This window comes from Leishmania braziliensis, chromosome 25 (genome assembly GCF_000002845.2).
Source record: "Leishmania braziliensis MHOM/BR/75/M2904 complete genome, chromosome 25".
NCBI lineage: Eukaryota > Euglenozoa > Kinetoplastea > Trypanosomatida > Trypanosomatidae > Leishmania > Leishmania braziliensis.
Window position 1 is genome coordinate 688,055 of NC_009317.2, and position 24,260 is coordinate 712,314.

General features: G+C 55.4%; 7 protein-coding genes and 1 pseudogene across 8 annotated transcripts; all 8 read left to right on the forward strand.

Annotated features, from left to right (window-relative positions):
* Positions 1-1,734, forward strand: PUF8 (putative pumillio protein 8; the record flags this gene model as incomplete). Its single annotated transcript, XM_001565647.1, has 1 exon — positions 1-1,734. The coding sequence occupies one exon, from the start codon at positions 1-3 to the stop codon at positions 1,732-1,734; it is 1,734 nt and encodes a 577-aa protein (XP_001565697.1).
* A 1,278-nt stretch (positions 1,735-3,012) lies between these two features.
* On the forward strand, positions 3,013-3,717 carry LBRM_25_1960 (putative adenylate kinase; the record flags this gene model as incomplete). Its single annotated transcript, XM_001565648.2, has 1 exon — positions 3,013-3,717. The coding sequence occupies one exon, from the start codon at positions 3,013-3,015 to the stop codon at positions 3,715-3,717; it is 705 nt and encodes a 234-aa protein (XP_001565698.2).
* Positions 3,718-6,365: 2,648 nt separating this feature from the next.
* On the forward strand, positions 6,366-6,572 carry LBRM_25_1970 (hypothetical protein; the record flags this gene model as incomplete). Its single annotated transcript, XM_001565649.1, has 1 exon — positions 6,366-6,572. The coding sequence occupies one exon, from the start codon at positions 6,366-6,368 to the stop codon at positions 6,570-6,572; it is 207 nt and encodes a 68-aa protein (XP_001565699.1).
* Positions 6,573-9,064: 2,492 nt separating this feature from the next.
* On the forward strand, positions 9,065-10,426 carry LBRM_25_1980 (annotated as a pseudogene). Its single transcript has one exon. A coding segment is annotated over exon 1 (1,362 nt).
* A 1,406-nt stretch (positions 10,427-11,832) lies between these two features.
* On the forward strand, positions 11,833-12,585 carry LBRM_25_1990 (conserved hypothetical protein; the record flags this gene model as incomplete). The annotated part of the gene is made up of 1 exon (XM_001565650.1): positions 11,833-12,585. The coding sequence occupies one exon, from the start codon at positions 11,833-11,835 to the stop codon at positions 12,583-12,585; it is 753 nt and encodes a 250-aa protein (XP_001565700.1).
* A 733-nt stretch (positions 12,586-13,318) lies between these two features.
* Positions 13,319-16,201, forward strand: LBRM_25_2000 (conserved hypothetical protein; the record flags this gene model as incomplete). Its single annotated transcript, XM_001565651.1, has 1 exon — positions 13,319-16,201. The coding sequence occupies one exon, from the start codon at positions 13,319-13,321 to the stop codon at positions 16,199-16,201; it is 2,883 nt and encodes a 960-aa protein (XP_001565701.1).
* A 1,712-nt stretch (positions 16,202-17,913) lies between these two features.
* LBRM_25_2010 (conserved hypothetical protein) lies at positions 17,914-18,699 on the forward strand (the record flags this gene model as incomplete). Its single annotated transcript, XM_001565652.1, has 1 exon — positions 17,914-18,699. One exon carries the CDS (start codon positions 17,914-17,916, stop codon positions 18,697-18,699), a length of 786 nt encoding a protein of 261 aa, XP_001565702.1.
* A 960-nt stretch (positions 18,700-19,659) lies between these two features.
* Positions 19,660-21,465, forward strand: LBRM_25_2020 (putative aminopeptidase P1; the record flags this gene model as incomplete). Its single annotated transcript, XM_001565653.1, has 1 exon — positions 19,660-21,465. One exon carries the CDS (start codon positions 19,660-19,662, stop codon positions 21,463-21,465), a length of 1,806 nt encoding a protein of 601 aa, XP_001565703.1.
* Between the last annotated feature and the right edge of the window lie 2,795 nt (positions 21,466-24,260).

A 24,260-nucleotide genomic window follows, 5' to 3' on the forward strand; every position in this document is an offset into this window, starting at 1 on the left:
ATGGGTCGCACGAACACGAAAAAGCAGAAGGCGCGGGAGGAACGCCTCAGCAAGCTTCCCCACTCCGAACGACTGGCCAAAAGTGCACTCATCAAGAAGAAGGAAGGCCGCGTGCTCGATGCGGCTGAAAAGCACTCACTGAAGATGTCATCAGAGCACGGTGAGGTTCTCCGCTTGTGGGAGAAGTTGCGCACGATCGAGGAGCGCACGGTGGAGCAGGCTGCCGTGTCTGCCAACAAGAAGATTGCATACGAGCACAAGTATCCCATGGTGGACAAGCTCATACATTTTCTGGAGCCCAAGTTTGCGAGCCTGGTGCGCACGCCTAGCGTGAGCCGAGTGGTGCAGTCGATGATTAAATACGGCTCTGGGGAGCAGGTGGGCACCGTCCTAAAGTGGATCTCGAAGGACTTCTCGACCTACGCAACGGACGCATACGCACATTTTGTGGTTTGCGCGTTGGTGCGCCACGTCCCGCACGAGGCCTACAGCAAACTGGTGACGCACGTGATACCGTCAGTGCCGCAGCTTGTAGCGCACAAATTTGGCATCGAGGTGCTCCACTCAGTATACAGCAGTCGCTGGTGCAGCCCGGCTGATCGTAGCCTCCTCCTGTTAGCTGTGTTCAAGGATAGCGTTGCGGTGATGAAACGGTGGCCGGGTTATCCGGAGATTGAGGAGGTCCTGAAGCAGAACCCGTCGCTTCAGCGGCGCCTCCTCACTCGCCTCTTTGACCTCTGTGACAAGCTGGTGTCGCTGAAAGAGGCCATAGGGTACCCGTTTGTGCAGCGGCTTGTTGGCACCTACATACGGTGCGGCACACGTGAGGAGGTGAGCGAGCTATGTGACACGCTACGCCCGCACATTGCCGCTATTTCGGTCACCCGGGAAGGCGCCCCTCTTGCCTCCCTCGCCTTCTCCTTGACGGATCCAAAGAAGCGCAAGGAGGTGCTTCACAACTTCAATGCACAGCTGGGTGAGCTCAGCACCAGCAAGTACGCGGCACCGGTCATTGCTCGCCTGTTTGACCTCCTGTACGACGCGCAGATGCTGAAGAAGTATGTTGCGAGCGACCTAGCGGAGCACATTGGGCAGGTAGTCAACAGCCCTTATGGCTACCAGATCCTTATGCACTTGCTCACTCCGCACGAGGAGCGCAAGCGGAAATTCCTGCTGCCCCATTGGCAGGCGCACAACCTCTTCTCCATGGAGAATAAGGAATGGAACCACCACACGTGGCTGACGTCGGCATTTGTGCCCGAGACTGTAGAGATCTGCAGCAAGCCTGCTGTCACGTCCCACATCGCAGCGCTGCCGATGCTGGTCAAGGCATTCCTGCGGTATGCCACCGACAGCGCCAACGACGCTAAGCTGAACCGTCACCATGCCGCGCTTATCGCACGCGAAATTCTGCACGTGGTGCAGAACGAGCCGCTCTATAAGACTGCAATTCAGCTTTCGGCTGATGAGGAGCAGGAGCTGTTCAAGATGGCTCCCGCACATGGCAAGCGAGAGCGTGAGGACGCAACGGAGGAAGAGGAGGAGTGTGCCATTGCCTCAGCAAAGTACTCCAGGCATGAAAACGGCAGGCAGAAGGTCGCAGGGCTCACTTCAACTGACTTGAGGAAGAAGATGAAGGCGCCAGGGGTCACCTCAGTGGCTGCCGCACCCAAAGGCAGACGAGTCAAGAAGGATGCTAAGAAAAATACGAAGGTTCAGACCTCCGCTGCATGAGCGATGGGTGCGCCTCCCTGTGTGTGTGTGTGTGCGTCGGAGAAGTGTACCCGCTGTAATATGACTAATGAAGTGGGTGTGCGTAGGTGCTTTCACCTCCCCGGGGGTGGGGGAGGCGAGGAGAGTGGGGGTAATGCGTGAGTAGGGGTCCACTCTCTTCCTCTCTCCCTCTAAAAAAGTGGGTAGTGCGAGGGCGCCCTTGTCCTGGGTGCAGTGGGGCTCATTGTTCGAGGAAGGCTGTGGAGACCATGGCGGTAGCGAGCGCCAAAGTAGGAAAAGCGCTCCTCCATAGGTCCGCTGTTCTTCCCTGCCCTCTCCTCCTACTGACGCGTTCGCTCGCCTGTGGACGCGTGCCCGCGGGCGAGCCAGTCGAGTAACTCGGTTTGTTTCTTCATTCCTGTTGGCCGTTACTCTTGAACCCCTCAAGCCGAGGGCTAAGGAAAACGCGAAATAAAGGCAGCTAAAGCTCGAACAACCGCCACGAGTCTGAGAAGTGTAAGAGAGGAGACACTCGTTGATTAGTGAGCTGAGGGCGCTACCTCCACTCACACACGCGCGTGCATGCACATCTGCAAAGGGAGGGATGCTGTGTCGTACCCCCAACCCTTCGTCGCAGTGAAGAGTAGTCGACACGTGTGTGCGTCCACGCAGCTGCTCGATATGCATAAAGGCAGTGCTTTCCCGTGCGACATGATTTCACGCATTGGGTAGAGGGAGATCGCTCGCTTTGTGTTGCCACGAAGGCGCCCCCTCAAAGTTCTGAAAGATGAGTGCAACGTAGCTCCACGTCTGCTTCATGTATCCTGCCCGAGCTACTTATCCATGGGAAAGGGACGGGTAGTGGGAGTGGCACTTCCTTGTGCCACGTCGACAAGCACCGTGGCCGTACCTCTTTGCCTCTCGCACCCTAACCTACCAATGTCTGCTGCTCTCCACCCCTACTTCCTCTGCAGCACTTACTGCTCATGGTGGCGCGGTCCTCATCTCCCACCCATGGACCATCAAGCTGTACTGTACAACTGATATCGCGGTGAGTGGCCGTCATTCTCTTTCTCTCCCTGCCATTCGATAACACAGTGTTTGTCCCTCCCTCCCTTTCCAGAGTCGGCGCGCCAACAAGGACACCAAGCGCGCTCATTCCTGCTACAGGATCCACAGAGGCCAGCCTACGTGGGCACAGCTGCGCATAAACGTCAGGGTGGATCTGCACTACGCCCACAGAAGGCTCTACGCTGTCCTTCCTCTTTATTTGCGTATAGCGGTGTGAACCTTCTTGGCATGCCGAGCAAGTTCCTGCGGCTGCTCTTCGCCGGTGCGCCGGGTGTGGGGAAGGGGACTTACTCCAGTCGCGCAGCCGCGTCGCTTGGCTGCCACGTTGTCTCCAGCGGGGACCTTCTGAGGAAGGAGGTGGCTGAGGGCACGGCGATTGGCAAGCAGGTGAAGGACTTGATTGAAAAGGGCGTCTTTGTTCCTGATGAGCTCATCGCAAAGATGATGGTGCAGCACATCGCCTCGCTGTCAGCTGACAAGGAGTGCCCAAGTGGGTACATCTTGGACGGGTACCCGCGCAACATCTCGCAGGCAGAAGCGCTGTGGTCGTCTGGGGACATCAAGATCGACCACGTTATCAATCTCACTCAGCCCCGCAACGTGATCATCAAGAAGCTCTCGTCACGCCGCTCTTGCCCAGACTGCGGGTTTGTGTACAACCTCGCCTCTATCGACGAGGGAGGGATTAAGATGGACCCCCTCAAACCCAAGGTGGATGGCGTGTGCGACAAGTGCGGCTGCACGAAGCCCCTCATCACTCGCAAAGACGATGAAATCGAGGTTGTGACGAAGCGTCAGGACGAGTACAGCGCCGTGGCGATGCCGCTCCTGCGCTTTTACAAGGAGAAGGGTGTCTTACACGAGTTCCCGGTACTGGGTGGTACAACGGTGTACTTGCCGATGCTGCTCGAGCTCATCTCTGCGTTGGGCTAGTGTGCGTGTATTGTGGGCGTGTGGCGTTTTTCTTCGCTCATATCGCAGAAGATCGTCTCTCTCTCTCTTTCGTTCTACTGTTGCGTGTGCGGCTACATCTAGGCGCTTTTTTTCACCACGCTAGCGCCGCTTCTTCAGTTCTTGTGCCTGCTTGTCTCTCTCTTCGTTGTCCCTACAACCCCCTCTCGGATATTCTCCTTTTCTCTCCTCTACGCCTGTTTTCATCTCACGCACATTGTCGCACAGCTGCACAGATGTAAAACAGCGCGTCTGCCAGACGCAGTCGGAGGTACGCTGTCGGAGCGACCGCAGTTCTTGCGGCGCACTGTTGAGAGAAAAAACAGAGCATCTAGGCGACGCGGGACTCTCTTGTCTGCACCCCGGCTCGCGTCACTTTCTCCCCGCTTGTGGGTGGTTCACTCTTGAGTGCCGCGTCAATACACTACGCGGGCTTAACGCAGCGCCTTCGCCAGAAGGCAGCCGTCACAAGGGTGGTGGTGGTCTGAAGACCTACATGAACTTCTGTTCTCAGCGCGCACTGCGCGGGTTTCTACAGTTGCGCAGTTGGAGTGCACCAGGGCCGGCTCCTCCTTCACCGCCTCTGTCGTGCTTTTTTACTTGTCGTTTCTTTCGCCTCATTTCTTCGCTGTGTCTCTTGCCGTTCCCACGAGTGATTGGGTTACGCGCTCTTCGTCTCTTTCTGTTGGCGTATTTTGTATCCCCAGCGCAGCTCTGTCCGCACACCCTCACTCTGTCAGCCGCTGAGTGTGATCTCTCGACTTCTCGCTCACTCGATTCAGCGCTGTTCTCCCCTCTCTTCTTCTCCCCCCCCCCCCACTCACTGCACCGTTTTTGCAATGCCACCGGGCCGAAAGTTAACTTCCCGCGCCAAGTCGCGGTCCGCTTCGCAGTCTTCACGGAAGTCGTCTCCGCGTCCGTCTGTCCGGGCACCGGAAAGGAGCCCGTCACTGCCACCACCGGATCCGGTGGCCGTGCAGCGGCTGATCGATGAGGCCATTGCGCGTGCGCGGGAAAGGCGCGCATCTTATGATACAACAGTGCCGCCCCCGAGTGTCAGCGCTTCATCGCATCAACCTGGCCTGGCGCGCTCTGTCATTCACCTCTTCTCTGTTAGCGTGTCAGAGAAGATGGCGGACATAATGAAGGCCTTTCTAGTCACCTGTATCATTGTGTACTTCACATGGGTCAGCTACGCCTTCTACCGTGAGCTGACCGTAAACCCGTAATAGGGCTGGTCGTTTCCCTCGGGCTAGGTCGGGGAGGGGGGCGGGGAGACGGACGATGCTACTTGGCCATGTAGCCAGAAGACGTGTGCTTTTGATCGGGGTGTGCGTAAGCCTCAGACTAGGCAAAGACAGGCAGGCCCTCACTCCGTCAACGTGAGACACTTCCGCCCTCTTTCCGCGGCTTTCCCGCTTCTCCTCTTTTAGAGCACAGCGCGTTTTTCTCGTGTCACTTTTCCCCCTGCCACGCCTCCTTTCTTTTCTTTTGCAGAGGCTCACGCCAGCACACACGCGCACGCAGCATAGATGCACTTCCACCTTCTACCCACCCCAATCTCTTCTCTTTCGCTTGAGCTGTGCGCCCGTGGGTTCCCCAGGCGCCTGAGGCAGAAAACATACATGCCCTTGTAGACGCGTGTAGCAGTTGGCGTTGTTCTCTTTTGCGTGGGCTGGTCAGTATGCGCGGGTCGGTGCGTGAGTGCCTGGAGTCAGCGCATTCCACAAGCGAAAAGTCCAATAGGCCAACCCACGCATGCGCGCAGGAGATGCAGAGATAGGAAAGTGCTAAGAAAAGACCTGAAGCGTGAGCACACCACATTTTTATCGCTCCTTTGCACACATGGCGCTGCCCCTATTTTGCGCAGCTACACCATGGCCAACGGTCACCCACCCCTGGCGTTGCGACTTCTCTGCGGTGGTCGCCTCATGTCCACATCACTCATCCTAGTCAAAGGTACGGCAAGCTCTCACTGGAGTGCGCCAAGGACGTGCGAAGGTGACCACACTAACCACTTTCTTTGCTACGTGGTACGCCCTGACACCATATCTTGCGCCTTTGCACCGTTCTCAGCTTCTATGCTCTCTATCCTGCTCCCCCGCTTCTTTTCTTTCCTTTGATGTATGCGGCACCCTCGTTTCTCTCCTTGCGCTCCTCACCCCTCACCTGCACACGCTAACCCTGACACCTGCGTGCGGGATCTCCCCTATACCGATACATTCGCTCTTGTGCATTACACGCACCAACACCCTCTCTCCACGCAAAAGGGAACTTTTCCGCTACACTGCAGCTGCCCATGTATCTTTCTCGTAGTCACCTACCTTCCCCCCTCTCCGCTCTCCGCTCTCTCTCTCTCTGCCACTTCTACAGCCCTTTACTTGACCTTCGCTCCGCTCCGTCTTCCTCAGCTGTATTTGGCTGTTTTGCCCTTCTTACAGAGCGCACCACATCCCACACTCACCGCTCACTCTCGTCGTCTACTTAGTGGCTCGCCTTTCCACTCGACCAGAAGGCAAAAGGGGAACAGAGGGGCACCGCTCTTACGCATTCACGCGGTCCTGCGCAACAAATCGCTGCGTTGCTGCATCGGTCCATCCATATCACACGCATCAAACGCGGCAGCAGCCATGAATGCAGCGCAGACCAAGGTGGCAAAGAAGCCGAAGGACGGTTCCTGGAGGAATAAATTCGTCGAGGATGCCGCTGTCATCTACTCCAAGGACACCACGAACCGCTTGACTGACTTTGCTGGTGCGTTCCTCATTCTGTGCATCTCCGTGTACTTCACCACTAGCGGATACTTGTTCTACCGTGAACTCGCTCTGAGCAAGTAGTCGGTAGACAGGAAAGATTTTGTTTGAAAGTGGACTGGTCAAAGGTGGCGCGCGCCGGAGAGGCGGGCCTGGAGAGGGTATTCCCCGTAGGCCTATTGTACCCTAGTTGTTGCATCGTCTTATGACGCGGCTCTACCACCTCTGCCCCTCCTATCCCTTTTCTCCCCCTTTTCTCCAAAAGAGAGAGTAACATTTCCGCCGTGTCCGTTTCACAGCCGCCCCATACCCCTCCTTCTCCCTTCCCATCTTCCCCCTCAGCAGAGCGGTGCTAATAGCCCCAGCATCAGCATTTCTGTTTGCGGTGATTCTCCTTCCTTTCCAGTCTCTGCTCCGCTTTCTTCTCTCTCTTCTCCCTTTTCCGCCTCTAACATCATCGTATTTTAGCTCCTCTAGCGTGTGCCTTTGTGTGTCGGGATTGTGTAGTGTGGCATGGCTCTTTCGTTCCTGATCTGCGCACGGATGCGCTTCATTGCATGTCTTGGATCTACTGCTTGCTCTTGTCGACTTGCTCTTTGGTAACCTTTGTTGCTTACCTCCACAGCTTGGGGATCTCCCCTTTCTCCTTTCTCCTTTCTCTTCTCCGTCTCTTGAGCTGTTGACGTGATGCGCTACGCCCTCTTACGCATGTGCGTCACTCTTTGCACTCTAACATCCTCCCCCCTCACGATAACTAACGCACTTATGCCTGAGAGGCGAGACCGCCGATGTCTGCATGCGTGTGCCCATCTTTCTCCTTGTCTGCTCAAGTGCGCTTATGTCGCTGCAATTCTTGTGTTGTGCCAGAGGGTAAGGACACGGCGAGGTTTGCACACAGCTGCGCGTCTCCACAACGTCTTTCTTCCCAGCTCGTGTCGGGGCAGGCCCAGAAGCTCCTGCTGGGGCAGGGTAGGCGAGATGTGGCGGTGCATTGTAGACTGGCGGTGAACATTACCGCACACCTCTACACACCTCTACACACCCACCAAGAGATGTGTAGAAGATAGGGGAGAAGCAACGCTACGAAGTTGCGTAAGTGTGATTACGGTGGCTTGTCTGGCAGAAACAACGATACAAGCAAACTTAACAAATACAAGCGTTGTGCGGCACAATCCGTTGGTAAGTTTGGCGACTTCATCCGCTACCGTTTATTCTGTAGTTTCTTCTCTACTGCCCACGCAACGGGTCCTGCGTATAGCCGCTTCAATGTGAGCAAAATCCATGATGCAGCTCCTCCTCTCAGTTGGTCCCAATCATGCAATGCCGACGTTTGTGGGTTCATTCAACAGTACACATGCACTTGCGCCTATACATTACCAGAGCAGCAGCGCATTCGAGCATGTTTCGTACCCTCCCGTACCATCATAGCCAACTTTTACATCTCTCTCTCTCTTTGCACACCGCACGTAGAGCCTCGGGTGTACTCTGCGCGTTTTTGTCGCCTTTTCTGTTTCCTGTTTTCCTGCTGTACATTCCCCTTTGTTCCACCACCTTGCCCCGGCACTCTGGGCTTGTGTGGTCCCGCTTTCAGTCGTTTTCTTCTCTCTGTGATGCGTCTTCTCATATAGCGTGCTGACATGCACACACGAAGGGACGCATGTAGACGCCACCGATGGTGAGTTGAGGTGGTCTCCTTGTGAGCGCTGCTGCCGTGTTTCGTTCTTCCCCGTCTTGTCTTTCTTTTTCGAACCGCCTGCGTTCTCAGCGGCACTGCGAAAATTCAGCACTTCTCAATACGACTTGTGGCCTCTCTCGGTGCCTGCTGCGGCGCCCACGGCACATAGGCCCTTTCTCCGTGATGGCAACTTGCCCCACTCCGAGATCCACCGCCGGCTCCGCAAAGCACCCATGCCCCCTCTGCCCCGCAATCACCACTACTAGACGCACCACCGCGGTACTGAGATGGTGCCCTTTGACAAGGCCATTGGTGTCACTCCAGATGGCGTGCCTGTCATATCCAACGAATGCAAGCTCTACTTCAGCAACCTAGAGTCTGTGGCACCCTCCTATCAGTCGTTCTGCTCCTTTGACTAAAAGGCACCGGAGACTGTGTGGCACTAGACGCTTGGTGTCAAGCGACATCGCGTTGAATTTGTACGCCGCTACCTCGTATTCCGCAAGGTGGTGTGGGTGGCCTTCATGCCGATCACTGAAGACCTGCGGAGAGAAAAAACGCCGTCCGTGCACGCACAGGATGACGCACTGATGGAGTACACAGCGGACTCCCAACAGGTCGTACGGCTCAGTGCCAGCGGTGTTGGACGTCATTGTGTGTGGTCGGAGCAAGAAGACACCCTTTGACCACGCCGCGATTGTGATGGAGGTGTTCCCGGAGGCGGTGCGGATGGCGGAGAAGAACCAGGACTACGTGCAGTGGCCAGAGGGCAAGCTCTGCATTGTCACTTGATTGGGCTGCATCGTACTCCAGTCATTCCCCAAGCACGTGGAGTTGCAGTGGCTGAAGCCCGAGAAGCGGTGCGGCTTTTATCTGAAGCGCACCCTTGCGATTTGCAGCAATGTTGGTGACGACGCGAGGGCAGCGAAGTGTGGCGTGTCGGGTGCTTTTTTACTTTCTCGCCTCTGACAGGTGGTGCCGGATCGGGCGTGCAGCTCACTCTCTACGCCGCATTGCCATGACTGCTACGGTGAAGGTCGTCGGTAACGCAGACTCGAGGCATCTCTTGGAGCACTACTGTGGGGTACCCCCAGAGATTCAGCCGTTGCTGCGCCGCTCGTGAGAAATGATGCCGCCAGTGTCTGGCTGCTTTGACTTCGGCTATGACGGCAACAGGGTGGCGGTGCTGGAATATAGCTGCCACTCCTCTGGCGCGCTACTGGAGTGCTGTAGCACCTCAGAGAAGATGACTAACTACTACGGCGTGTTGCAGGGGATGTCGACAGGGTCCTTCTTGGGGGTCAAGTGCCTGGCATACTTTACGTACCTCATGTCGAACGAGAAGGTGTTCCCCAAGCACAGACTGATTCGCTTCCTGATTGGCGGTGGTAACGAGGAGCGCTACGCCTCCATGCACATGATGAACTATGGGGAGAAAGCGGGACTTCGCATGAGGCTGTTTGTGAAGGTTGCTGGCTTCCGTTTCCAAGATGGGGCTCTCGCTAGCGCCGCCTAGCTCTCCTCGCTCTATGACCACCCCGCCATCGTCGACAGTGACGGTGACGAGGTGCTTCTGGTGTGGAAGATGTGGTTGTGTGGCACGGTGCTGACTCAGCACCGCCGCCAGCGCAGTGTACCACAAGTGGTTAGTGATTTGACGCTCTCTGACATATTCCTCAGCAGCAACATTCGCGTCATTAAGCCGCACTGGAAGGCTGTCGCAGGGAGCAAGGCGGTTCTGCTCTTCATTCACGCCCTGGCCGCAGACCACAAGTACCCCCTCACAGCGTCCTTTTCGCCTGCAAAGAACATCACTTCCCATCACCCCACCTCCATGTGCACGTCAACGGTCGCATTGAGCACAACGTCATGATGTGTGACCTCGTAACCGACGTGGCGGAGCTGAGCGTCTCGCTGCAGGGGATACTTCATGAGCGCTTATCGCAGTGCTTTTCCGCCAAGTCGCTGGTCCGCCTCCTGCTCTGTGCCACAGAGCCAGTCGGTGGATCGCACAAATGTGTGCTCGGCTGGCAAGTTTTTGGACTCCGTTGTTGTCTATGAGGAGCGTCTCTTCTTGAAGAGATTCAAGGGCAAGCACTTCCCCATCTTCTGCGGCTGGATGGTTGGCGATGGATTTGGTGGCGTCGTGGTACGTGAAGACCACTCCAAGATCACGAAGCTCGACAGCACCATCATCCCTGCGCGTGTTGTGCGTGAGAACGCTTCTCTCGGTGCAGCGTACGCCATCGAGGGTGAGACGTAGCACACACTTTTTCTCTCTCTCGTTGATCACCGATAAACGACAGAGTGCCGCATACCCTAAGGCGCCTCAGCACCCGCACACACCTTTCCCGTTCTGTATGTCCTTCCCCTCGTCCACCGCAGCATGTGAAGCGCGGAAAAAGTTGCCAAGACAAACATACAAGCCAGTGAAGAAGGCAACGTAAACCCTTTCCGTCATTACCTTGTGCAGCTCGATCCGTGCCCCAACGCCTCTCCCAATTTTCAATGCCGTATTGTCGGAGGGAGCACACATCCTCACACCGATATGCACGAACACAAATGTGGTGTTCCTCACTCCTTCCGAAATTCACTCCTTGCATCAGCACCATGTCAGACGCAGCGGCTGCCAGAGAAGGAACGAGAGGAGGCAATGCTTTTCTTTCCGTTGATGTGCCCACAGGTAATACGTTTGGCTGGCTTTGTGTCTCTGGTCGGATGGAGTGAGGCCGAGCGGGAGAAGAAAGTGAGGGTAAAGGCGGGGGAGTGACACCCACACTCACACATAAAGGGGTCAGCAGAAGCTGATCTGCTCGTCTTGCGCACACCCTTCTTTCTGAACCCCCCTTTTCTCCTTTCTCGATCCTTCCCTAATGATAGGGGCCACCTCAGCGTGGTATCAGAGTTGAGTGCCCTCACTCAGTGTGAGGAAGCCAAACAGCCCGTAGTCCGCCCTTGAGTACGACTGCGCAGGCTCTTGGTATCGGCGGATACGTCTGGGCTGGTGCGATGCTGAAGAGGCTTGCGGTCATGAAAATCACGTCTGTGCCAGCTCACCACAAGTTGTGTCGACGATTCAACAAACTGGCATATTCGCCTAATATCTCTGCTATGTTGCGGTGGTGTCGAACGTAATGCTGAACCTGGCCTGTGCTGTGTGCTGCGGTATTGCAATGGTCTGAAGGGCACCAAACACACTGTTGGGTGTCTCGGTTTCTTGACATCGCCGCAGTGTAAGAGAGGTATAGGAGAACTGGGATGATAGGTGCACACCTTCGTTGTCTTGTTTATGCTGAAATAGACACGCTAATATGAAAGAAAAACTACGAATGCCCCCAAGCATGTGCGCTTGGGTGCATGCTATTATTTGCACACACACGCACACTCTCGAACTCTCTCACTGACTCTGAGGACCCCTTCAACTTGATCTCTCTTCTTCCTTCTCTTCATTGGCGTCACTGCCTTTCTTTGCCTTTTGGAATCGCCCTCTCTGCGTCCTGTGCGTGACACACGCACGTGTCGCGAATGCGTTAGAAGTGTACAGAAGGCTCACAACAGAGGTTCTTCTCCTTCTGCGTGTGTCTTCAGTTGATTCGGCGCGTTTCACTTCGCTGGGAAGGCCTGTTCTCTTTCTCTTTTTTCCCCCTAGTGCGTGCGCGTCCTCCAGTGATGCCGGTGTGCATCGAGTGTGGACACGGTGTTCCGCGCATTATTAAGCCGGAAACCAAAACGGTAGAGCTGTGTGGGGAGTGCGGGCGTATTTGTGACACCTGCTGCGAGTTCGGTGATGTGCAGATTTGGATCGATGTGGTTCTGCTGCGCCGTCGGGCGTGGGCGCACGTTCTCCTTAACCAGACTGACTACTACACGAAGCTCATCATTTTCCTGCTCTGCTGCGTGGTGGAGGCGGTGGTAGTGCAGAACCTCACTGTGCTCGAGGCCATTACCTTCTTCATGGGCGACCTCCAGAACAGCTCCCTCTATACCCCAGAGCGACAGGTGCGATCGCTACAGCTGGTGCGCATCATCCAGAGCTCCTTCTTACCACTGATGAGCTACCCGTCATCAATTTTCCGTCTCTTCGTTTTTACCTTTACAGAAAACGTACTCGTTGCCTCCATCGCCACGTGGCTCGGGCGCTTCTTCTACCCCAGCTACGGCCACAGAGAACGCCTGTGGTTCATGGAGGCTGCCTTGGCTTCCTACGCAAAGCTGAGCTACTTTCTATTCCTCATCTGGGCCATTCCACCGTCGATGCTCCCTATGGTCGACTTTGTGTACATTCTCTGGCTAGGATGTGCCTTCACGGTTCTGGGGTTTGGGCACCACTGGCTGTACCCCGTAGTGACCGTCCTCGTCTGCGTGTTTGCACGTGGCATGTTTCGCTACCTCACAAAGTGGAGCCCTCAGCTGCTTTGGTAGCAGCAGCATTCCGCTACCACATGACTCCGTCTTTGTTTCTTTGTTTTCCTTCTGTGTCTGTGCCTATGCCTATGACAGCAAGCTGGAAAGATTGGGTGTCACTACTGCTACTGGTACTAGTGTGGGTATGGCTGGCGCACCGACTCGTTTCTTTTGCACCTTCGCTTCTTTACGGTCGCCCCCCCCCCCCCCCCCGCAGCTTGCCCTCCTCCTCTTCTCTACCTGGTGCCCGCCTTCCGTGCTCTTGCGCCTCTCTGAAAAGCGAATGAAAGGAGACGTCTGTGTAGCAGAGGATCTCTGCCTGCCTGTATCGCTGCTGCTGCTGCTGCTGTTGTGTCGCCCTTCTTCTTCATTTCTCTTTTCCATGGTTACACCCGCCACGGTGTCGTGCTGCCTCGTGTTAACACGCGGCAGCAGCACTGTTTTTGCGCCTCTGTGTCGCTATCGTCGTTTAGCAGACTCAACCTTCACCAATCTACGCGGCCCCACTTCTATTCTCTCTCCGATCTCCTCTATCCCACCCAGTCTGACTCTGCACTTTGACGCCACACCTCACCTCACATCCGCTCTTCGCGTTGCGCTACTCTCTCACATCATCAGAGCACTTGTCTCTTTTTTTTCGCTTTCCCACCTCATAGTGCGCCGCCCTCCTTTCCCCACAATTCCTCCACCTTGTCGGGGACGCACTTCTCTCTCTTCATTGATCTTTCCATTTTTTTTTCCCTCAACCACTATGAACATGGAAGCCAAGATCGCGGTGTGCCTCCACGACCTGAAGTCGTCCTCAGGCCAACCGGCGGCGCTGCGCGTCTCGGGAAGCGCCGTCGCCTTCACGTGTCCCGCGGCCCTAAAGGAGGCTAGCTTCCCCGCCAACGACACTAACTTCACGGTGGAGAATGTGCTGGAGCGACCGAGTGCGGCTGCAATCCAGAAAAAGATGATGTCTTCTGCTGCCTCCGACTTTAAGAACCATCAGAACCTGGTTGTATTCGGCTACGGCGTCCGCTCTACCCCGAAGCGTCAGCTGATGTACGGCACCCGCTCTGAGGAGGGCTACGCGGCACGCACCATTACAGACGCTGTATGCGGTAGCCAGGGTATCTTCACGCTATCGTGCTACGTTCTTGGCCAGAACGAGCACCTTGTGGACCTAATCAAGGCGAACAACGAGCTCGGCGTGATTGTGGAGTCCGTAAAGTCAGGCCCGCGTGTCCGCATGGTGGAGCGTTCCCGGGTCAAAAATGCTTCTGATATACGTGAAGTCTTCTCTAAGATTGTGAAGAACTACGAGAAGCACTTCGAGAAGGTGCTACAGGAGAAGCAACCCACCGCCGAGCTCCAGGCTCTTCCACCATACCAGGGCGACTCAATCATCCTGCAGCTGTTCCGCTACGATACGGAGGAGGCGTACACTGAGTACGATGAAGCCAACTCGATGACGTTTGTGGCCCTCGGCGACTCGGAGCGGCCGGTGTTGTACGGCCTCGATTCTTCTCAGCAGAGTGTATTTGAGAAGACGAACCGTGTATTGGTGTCTGCGGCGGGAATCGTGTCGAGCATCAAGTGCAGCCGTCTGCGCATCCCCTTTGGCAAGTCCAAGATGAGTCAGCTGTTGCGCCGCTGCTACAATGCCGAGAAGGGCAACAACTACAACTCTGTGAATGGACCAACGAACACTGTCATGCTGATTCACTGCTGGACGGACCCCGAGTGGGCGGAGGAGAGTTATCACAACCTCTCTATGATCCGGCGCATCTGCAACACTCTGGGCTCTTCCGGTATCGGCTCTATTCTGCGCGACTTAGCCCTGGAGAAGTGGCGCCTTGATCAGGACATTTTTGAGCTGCGAGATGAGTTGGTGGTGGCACGCACGGTGTACGAGTACAAGCCATGCATCTGCGAGGCCGCAAAGCCTGTCAATGACATCAAGGAGGAGGAGATGAAGCGCGTCACTGCCATTCAGTCGAAGCGCGACGAGGCGCGTGAGAAGAGGCTCTCCTCGATCCGCAGCAGCGCCAAGGAGGAGGCGAAAAAGATCATTAAGCAGCAAGAGGCGAGCAGCGGCACCACCCTGGAAGCTCTCCAAAAAACGCTCAGTATTAAGAAGCGCGAAAACGAGTCTCTGCAGGCCGAGCGTGACATCCTGACGCGCGAGTACGAGCAGGCACTCGATAAGATTCGGCAGAGGAAGGAGGAAGAGGAAGAAGCTGTGATTCGCCTCCGTGAGGAAATGGTTCAGTTGGAGGAGGAGCTGAGTGCGCGCCAGGAGGCCATCCTGAGCAAGCAGAAGCAGCTGGAGATGGCAAAGCTGGACAAGGCCAAGTGCCGCGAGGCTATCCTGCGCGAGCGCGGGAACGTGGAGGCGATGCGCAAGGCTCTCTTGGCTGAGCGTCGCCACCAGCGTCAGCAGTGGGTCAAGCAGATCAAAGACATCAACGACAAGGTGATGAAGCAGCTCAGCACCATTGCTGCCGAACGCAAGAAGAAAGGCGAGAAAGTCACGTCGAAGGAGGAGGCGTCCGAGCGGGCCGTAATGGAGGACATCAAGACCATTGAGGAGTATCTGCCGAAGCTCATCTCGCTCGAGGATGTCCCTGTCAACCCGGAAGAAACGGAGTCCATCCGCCGCCAGTTTGATGAGGTTTTCACGCAGGAAAAGAAAACGTACCTCTCGAAGATTGAGGAGGAAAAGGAACGCAAGGAAAAGCTGGAGAAGGGTCTCGATGCGTACCGCAGCCGCCTGCTCGAGGTGGCGCACGCGAAGAAGAAGGAGAGCCAACAGGATGCTATGAGGAAAGAGCAGCAACTCAGCTCGCTGGTGGAGCAGGTGCTCACGTACCTGCGCCACGGCGTGAAGATGACAAAGATATCAAGCAAGGGTGTCGCGCGCCGCCGCTTCTACTTCATCTCCGACGATGGAACTCGCATGCACTCCTGCGAGCTCGACAACCAGGGTATCCCGATCAACCGACGTAAACCACCAGTGACGCTGTTGCTGAGCGACATCCGCAAGGTGGTGCTCGGCGTGTACACCGAAACCTTCCTGACCTTTAGCTCGGAGAGTCAGCTCGCTAAGGCGCGTGCGGAGGCTGTCACCGACAACGGTACTTTCCGCCCTGATGTGACGCAGGACATCACCCCCGCTAACCTTGGCCTCCACAACTACCGCGCGTTCGCGCTTCTGCTGCGTGGTGGCAAGTCACTCGAGGTGGTTTGCGAATCGGACACGGACTGTGAGGCGTGGATGGTGGGCCTGCGGCGCCTGCTGTCCATCAAGACGGCGACGGAGAAGATACTGGAACATCATGTCGAACCTGGTCGCATACAAGAAGGCGCTGCGGTGGAAAAGCCGGCAGAGATGAAATTTGGCGGCCTTCTTGACGTGCGCAACATGCGCGGCTTTGTCTCGCTCTCCCCTGAGGAGGCCACTTTGTGCAGTGAAAGCCACATTCCACCGGCACTCTTCCTGCGCGTAAAACAGGAGGTGACGGAGAAGTCGCACACCTGCTTCATCACCGTCTACGACGTGCGCGTTTCTTCTGGGCTTGACCTGGTTCGCTCCACTTACATCTATGACTATCTGGTGCAGTACCACATCATCCAACTTCCGCACTAGACGATGCCTCTCGATATCACGAGGTATGTACATGGGTAGTTCGCGCATCCTTGTCCCATGTTGTGGATCTGCACCTCAAGGAGTTTTCGATTACCGCGGCGGTGACAGCCGAGACACCTTTGGCGCATGACACAGCGCATCTTCCCGCATGATGCTACCCTCTCTCCCCTTTTCTCTGAGCTTCCTCTTTTTTTTTTCCCCCGACAGCGTTGTGTCTTCTCTTATTTTCACTTCTGTAGTTTCCCCAATCGGCACAGAACAGGTGAAGACCTCTGCATTTTTGTTTGGGTTGTACCGAGTGAGAGGACACGGAGAGGGCGGCTGGTACAACCCGTGCACAAACGAAGAGATGGTGGCCGCACCTCCAGCAAATGTCATTCTGAAGCAAACCCACACCGTGTGCTTTCATTTCTACGCATCAGGTGCGCCCACCGCTTCTCAATGCGTGGATAGGAGCGTGTGGGTGTCTCTCTGCCTCTCTTTCTCTCCTTGTGTGCATGCTTGTCTGGTCTCTGGTCTCTTTCCCTCTCTTGCTGTCGCCTTCATTATTGCTGAAATTTTTTTGCTGTTTATATCTCATTTCGTTGATGGCGCTCTTGCCCCCCTCCCCTCTCCCCTTCTATCGCTGTCTCTGTGTCTACATGCATCTACGCGTCTCTGTGTGTGGCGCCGCCTTCCGCATTTTCTTCTTGGATGGTGGTTCACTTTCATTCTCACCTCGTTTGATGGTCTGTGTTGACGAAGGGTCTCTACCTTCGCAAGCTCGACTTCATGGAGAGTGACGGGCACCCACGCACGCACGTACGCGCCGTTATACATCATTGATCTCGTAGACGAAAAAAGTGCTCAAGCGCGTCTCCATCACCACGTGCCATATGGAGAGTTTCCCTCTTCACCTGTTTTCTATTTGCTTCCTTCTTTTACATCTGTACGCTGTCGCCCATGCCCTCCTCGGCCTTCTGTCTCTCCTGCCCGCCCCCTTATCTAACCGTCTGCCTCCTTTATGTCTCTTTCAGGTTGCAAAGAGACCCTCAACAAACAAGAAGGTCTGCCTACACGCCTTCAATCGCACGTACCCACGAAGGATGCGAGAGAGAATGTGGAATACCTCTGCCCGTCTCGACCGCGTAGAATAACACGTGCTGGTGATGCCGTTCTTGGAGGTCGAGGCAGCAATACGACACCAAGTCGCACCTCTGAGGTGCAACGGCTGGCGCTCCACTACTTTTTTCGGCGCTCACTGAAACCCTGTGCTGCCGAGACCTCACCGCCACCTCCATCGGGGTCCGCACCGGGTTGCACTCAGAGCGCTGAGATACCCGTCCAGCGAGTCTTATGAAACGGGCCAGAGCCGTCTTTTGCATCCTTCCCTCCGAGCAGACAAATTGACTGTTGTGGAAACACAGCACTACCTCACCCTTCTCCCCTTCTTCGCTCACAACTACTGCTTTCCTCTCTTCACCCCTTCTGTGATCCTGTGCCCTCGATGCTTCTCGGTGTGGCTATTGCACGGATGCGTCTGTGATTGTGTGTATATGCGCGCACGACTCTCCTGTTGCTTTCCCCTTCCCCCTTCCTCACTTCCCTCGCCCACTTCCTCGACTCACCAACACTGTCTACATGAGCGCCAACGGTGACTGAGTGAGTAGGTGTGCCTCTCTCTTTGGAAGTCTCTGCTTCGCATCTGGGGCAGGACAGCACTCCAGCCTCCCATGGCGGAGCTCCTTAGCACTAAGACATGGCGTCTCAAGGACGTCCTCTTCGACCAAGGTGCAGAGCAGGTGGTGCGTGTGCTGAAGATTGACCATCCGTTCCGCCGCCAGCGCATTACCATCGTGCCCACCCCGCGCTACGCCAAAGAAACGTATCTGACGGACTGGGTGTACCAGCCCTATGTGAAGAAACACATCATGTACGTCAGTAATGACATCTACAATCCATTTTACGTCTTCCTATGCCGCGCACTGTTTCGCAAAGGCAAATTCCCTGAGTATGCCTACTTCCACCCTATGGGACTGCCGGACTGCATTGAAGTGAACCTCAGCCGACGTGTCTTTATCAAGAAGGAACAGCCCTTCAAGACGCCGCTAAGCACCATTTTAATGACGACAAATCACTTCCGCGACTCGCATCACCCGTGGGTCTCACGCCGCGTCCTCAAAATAGTCGGTGAGCAGTACGTTGTGCATCCTCGAAATGACAAGCAATCGCTGGTGTTTGTGCTGCCACCTTCCTACGTCCCAGATGTGGTCAACACGTTGCAAAGTCTTGGATTTGCTGTGGCCGATACGGTGACAGCTTCCATTGGTGAGGCGACCACCATCACAAAACTGAACAGCTGGAGCAACAAATGCCAGCTGCTCGTGCTCGGGTATCTATGGTTTCTTTTGGTGCTCTTCATCGTAGGCGAGAGCCGCCATATTCATCGCCTCTTTCAAGACTACAAGAGAGAGCTGATTGAGAAGGCAGGCAAAGATCCCGGTAAGATGGGCCTTTAGGCACCGACGGCAGCGAAGGGGGGATGGAAAAGGGGTCTACCGCTCTCTCAACATCAGCTTGCGGCAGTGTTCTCACTTCCACTTTCAGCGTTGCCCTACACCCGCCCTCTCTGTTGTTCAGCCCGTCTTGTGAGCGCGTGTACGCACGTATTGATGTGCGAGAGTGGGTCACTGAAGTGAGCGATTCGAGGACGAAGGATATGTATACGGTTGGGATGTATAGGAGAGGGCACCGTATACGGCACCATTGACCATTGCTGGCGAAGCGCTCTCTTCTTTACAGTCCTCACTGGATTCCTCTTCAATGACTCGAGAAGCTCTACTTTGTAGGGCATACTGCAAAGGGCTCGTTTTATCTTTTCGTAATCACCACAGTGCAGCTGCGTAAAAACAAAACAAACCGGAAACTTCAGGATAATGGTGCTGCTACTCAGCTTTTTCTTTTGATTGCGCATCCTCTCCTCATATGTCACCCTCATACTGCTCTCTCCAATGCTGAAAGAAGCTTGAGGAAGGCAGCTCTGCAACGAGTACTGGACAGAGGCTCTCCACCGTCTGCGTGCTCATGTCTTCCACACCTTCAGCCCCCCTTCCCATGTTTCCTTCAGCCCACGCCTCTTGCCACTCCTCCGTTTTATGCCGCACTTGTTCCCTTCGTACCAACTCCTCTGTTTTCCTATCCCACACAAAAATAAATCATAGACCCCACCAACACCGCGGCCTCTGAGCACACGTTCACCACTGGCACACCCCTCTCCCTGTCAGCTCACTTGCAGTCTTGTTTTCATCCTCTCGGCTCCCCCTTCTTCATTGTATTGTTTTCCATTGCCTTTTGCGTGTATGCAACGCCGTTATCTTGTCGCACTACTGCCCACCTCTCTCCCTGCCCGCCTTTTTCCATCTCTGAAGCGAACTCAGCCCACGCATTGCACATCCCGTCTTAGTTCTCACCTCGAAAACATGCCGGCGGCAGTTTCCGGTGCCACCATGCTGCACGCGGTGCGTGAAAAGATGAAGGAGGCTACAGTGGCCGCACTAATCGTTCCTAACACGGATGCGCACAATAGCGAGTACGTGGCAACACATCTGCAGAGTCGTGCATACGTCTCTCACTTCCGAGGCAGCGCCGGTACCGCCTTGATCACAATGGACAAGGCACTCCTGTGGACCGACGGACGCTACTGGCTAGCTGCGGAGGAGGAGAAGTACCCCGAATTTGATCTCATGAAGCAAGGCATGCCAGACGTCGAGTCACTTGAGGAATGGATCGCTGTTAATCTCGGCTCCAGGGCAGCTGTCGGTATGAGCCCGTACGTTGCCACGGTGGCGGAGTGGGAACGGCTAAGCAAGAAGATCAATTTGTGCTCCGTCGAGAACATCGTTCAGGACATGATGCCGCCGGAGACAACTGTGCGAAAACTCTACCTGCGTCCCGCTGAGTTTTGCGGCGCCACCTGCCAGGAGCGGCGGGCCGCGATTCTCGAAGAGGTGGAGAAGCAGCACTGCGACCTGATTATTCTCTCCGCGCTGGACGAGATCGCGTGGCTGACAAACCTGCGCGGTGGTGACGTAGACCACAACCCCGTTTTCTACGCTTATGCTGTCATTGACAAACACCGCGCGAAAGTGTGCCTCTACGTGAACCTGGACAAGGTCACCGACGTTGTGCGCCATGCGTGTGAGGATCACATCGAATTCTGTCCGTACGAACAATTCGAAGCAGACCTCAAGAAGCTGCCACAGGGCCGCAAGGCGCTCGTCGACGAGCGCCAGACCAGCGAGGCCGTGTTCCGCATATTGAAGCATGTCGGCATCGAGACGGTCCGCGTCGTTTGCGGCCCGGCGCAGAAGTTGAAAGGGATCAAGAATGCGGTCGAGCTTAAGGGCTTCCGCGACTGCCACGTGCGAGACGGTGCCGCCCTGACGCGCTACCTCGCCTGGCTGCACGACCAGGTTGCCAACAAGGGTGTGACAGACCTAAACGAGTACGACGTGGCCACGAAGCTCGAGGAGTTCCGCGCCCAGGAGGAACACTTTGTGCAGCTCAGTTTTGCTTCCATCTCGTCGATCGGCCCTAACGGAGCAATGTGCCACTATCATCCTGCCGAGACGGGTTCTGCCATCCTTCGCAAAGACCAGCTGTACTTGATCGACAGTGGTGCTCAGTACTGGGACGGCACCACCGATGTGACGCGCACCGTCTGCTTTACACCGCCGAGTGATGAGCAGCGGGAGGCCTACACTCTTGTGCTCAAAGGGCACATTGCGCTTAACAGCATTGTCTTCCCAAAGGGCACCAGCGGTGTCCGTCTCGACACCCTGGCGCGAATGGCGCTCTGGAGCGTGGGGCTCGACTACGCCCACGGCACCGGGCACGGCGTGGGCTCTTTTCTCAATGTGCACGAGGGCCCTCACGGGATCGGCATTCATCCAGTTGCCACCGAAGCGAAGATTGAGCTGCACTCCATCGTGTCGAACGAGCCTGGCTACTACAAGGACGGCCACTACGGCATCCGCATTGAGAACCTCGAGGAGGTGGTCGAGTGTCGGACCAAGTACAGCCCGACCGGCTTCTACACCATGTCTCACCTCACGATGGTGCCTCTGTGCCGGGACCTCATCGATACGAGCCTCCTCACAGAGATGGAGCGCGCCTGGGTAGACCGCTACCACGCCAAGGTAGTGGCGAACATCATGCCTCACCTGCAAAAGGCGGGCGACCAGAACGCCATCGAGTACCTCAAGTACCACGCGCAGCCTCTCTGAACAGTGAGTGAGTCGTGCATCGTGTTTAGCCGAGAGGGACAGGTGCGAAATGAATCGTTGCTTAGCTGGCAGAGGGCAGAACGTCGGTTCGTGTATTTCTCTCCTCCGTCACTTCTTTTGTTTGGCCCCACGACTTACTTCTTCAGCTTGCATGCCGCTCTGTCACACACACACACACAGGGCAGAGGAGCAGGAGGTGGTGCAGGTAGGATGGAAGGCCACCGTCTGCTGCTCACCTTATTGCTTAGCGGCCTCGTTGGAGATACCACATGCATTTTGCTCGCAGAGGCACCTGGACTCTGTGCCTCTGTAAGCACACCTTTGTCCATAGCCTCAGATCTCTCTATGTGTGGATCGAATGCGAAAAATGCGAAGCGCGAACAGAGGTGAGTTGTTCCATATCAACGCACGACCCGTTCTTTCCCCATCTTGAGTTTTTTTGCATCAGGGCGCGCACAGCTGCGTTCGTTGTTCGCCACTATGTGGACGGCACCACCGCGTTCCTCTTCCTCCCACCCCAGAGGGAGACAGTGTTCCCTGCCGTACTCACGAGCGTCTTGTGCCACGTGGGCTCGTTGTAGAGCAGTGCTCATTGAGTGCTCTTACCACACCCTCCCGTGCACGTGCGCGCAGACACACGCTCTTCTATGCCACAGACTGTTGCCGTATCGTGAATCACCCTCCTGCCTTCTGTCCCCTGCGCCGTGCTGTCCTCTCTCTCTCTTTCGTTCCCTCTGACACTCATCCCCTTGTTGTTCTCTGCTACATCCGGTGATGTTTCTCGCATGTGCGCCACCCACGCGCACACACTCCGCTCTCTTCCCTGCGACCAACGGACTCGCCCTCGATTTTGGTGTTCAGGCACAGCCTGGCATTCCAAAACACACTCACCTTCCGTGAGGTGAACCGCGCGGCACCGGTGCGCAGCTATACGGGTGGCAAGGAGACCCGCTTTTTGCCCTTCCTTCACGTGCTACACGGCAAACCCGCACCTCTACACGACCGCAGTATGCACTACTGCTGGCGGCAAGGCAGATGAGCGCGATGATCGCCCTGCTCAATTAGGAGGGCATCGCTGGCCATCCTCTCCCCCTGCTGGCAGGGACACGCACCCGCGTCACCTGCCTCGACGCCGCCAACGGCACGATGATGGGGCTCATCTGCCCTCGGCGGCCGTACGGAGAAATTCTGCAGAAGAAGCGGTGCGTGTGCTCGTCGAGGCCATCGAGCATGCGGGACGGGATAGAGACCATGGAGCCACTTGCCAGGCATCCGCTGCCCCAACCTCTACCCTTGCTGGACAGAGATGTCGGCGGCGGCACAGCAGCCCATGCTCATCGACGCCACCAAGGGGATCGAGGCTGCACTGAAGGTTCCAAGCACGTACTCGATCCTAAAAGTGAGCATGGGGAAGCTGAGCAAGCGCACACCCCAGTTCACTCCGGAAAGCGCGGTCGAGTACGCTCTGGCGACATCTCGATGGTGCGTGTGCTGACCGTCACCGATGACCCTCCCTTTGTGCACATGCAAGGGCGGGGCCGCCCACACGCCCGATGCCATTTTCTTTTGTTGACTACCCCCAATGATGCGAACCCCGATGGAGGAGTTTCGGTTAGCACCGTCTGCAGCCCCCGCCAATTGCCTTCAACAGGATGCCGCTCCGTGTTCGGAAAAGAACATCAAATCGCCTCGCCAGCGACATCACAATCTCGCACAGCGTGCGTACCCAACATGCCCGCCAAAAAGAATGCAGTCGTACCCCGTGCACGCACCCATAGCAGCAAGGGGAACGAAACATATTCTCAAGGCGCTCACGTTATGTGGCACGTAGAGCAGCATCCACAGCGCAATATCCACGCCGTTTTCCGCTCCTTCAGCTCTATGTCTGTTTCCCATTTTGTTGCGTGATTTGCCTGCCCGCTCTGTGCCCAACATGTGCCCATCCATCCACCCTGGTGGTTGGGTTCCGCCAGTCCTCTTGCAGGCTCCCTTTACCTCGCACTATGGAGCCTCTCTGTGACTCACCCTGGATACCTGTTGTGCCACCATGGTTAACCGAACCCATCACGCGATCAGACAACTCCCTGGCAGCTTTGACGGGCGTGCTTTCTTCCTAGCGCCTAGCGCGCTTACTTCTCTTTACGCTTATTTTTTTTCGTTTATTTCTCCCAGCCCTTTTTTTATTCTCTTTGATCTGTGTAGATTATCTTATTTTCGTCAACACCCTTCCTTCTTCCCCATCTCTCATTATTGTTACTATTTTCACTATTATTTCCTTACTCATTTCACACATAATCGTTCTTCCGCATCCCCCACCTCTTATTCGATTCATAATATTTTAGCTTCACCTACCTTCGAAGATAATAATTTCATTCTTCTTTTTTTTGACTTTCTGTCATTACCTCCTCTTATCTTTAAATTCTTACTTTGTGTGTCCTCTTGGTTTTCTTTCCTATCATTTTTTATTGTTGTATATTCCTTATTTATACTGAAGTCCCTTTTTAATTAATTAATTTGTTACTTACTATTATGATCCGACTTTTATGCTAAATGTGCTAGTAATTCTATTCCATTTGACTCACCATTCTGTTTCATACTTACCTCAATCTTTATTTTCCTTTATAACAGGTCTATTCTCTCCTTTATTCCTCTACTCATCCTTACCTTTCCTGATTGACTACTTTTCTGATTTTAACTGCTTTTTGTGTACATCTCTTGCTTCGACTGTCTATCATTTTACTCCACTGTTGTCTCCCACTCCGTCCTCGTTCTTCTCCGCCATTCTTAGTCTTATT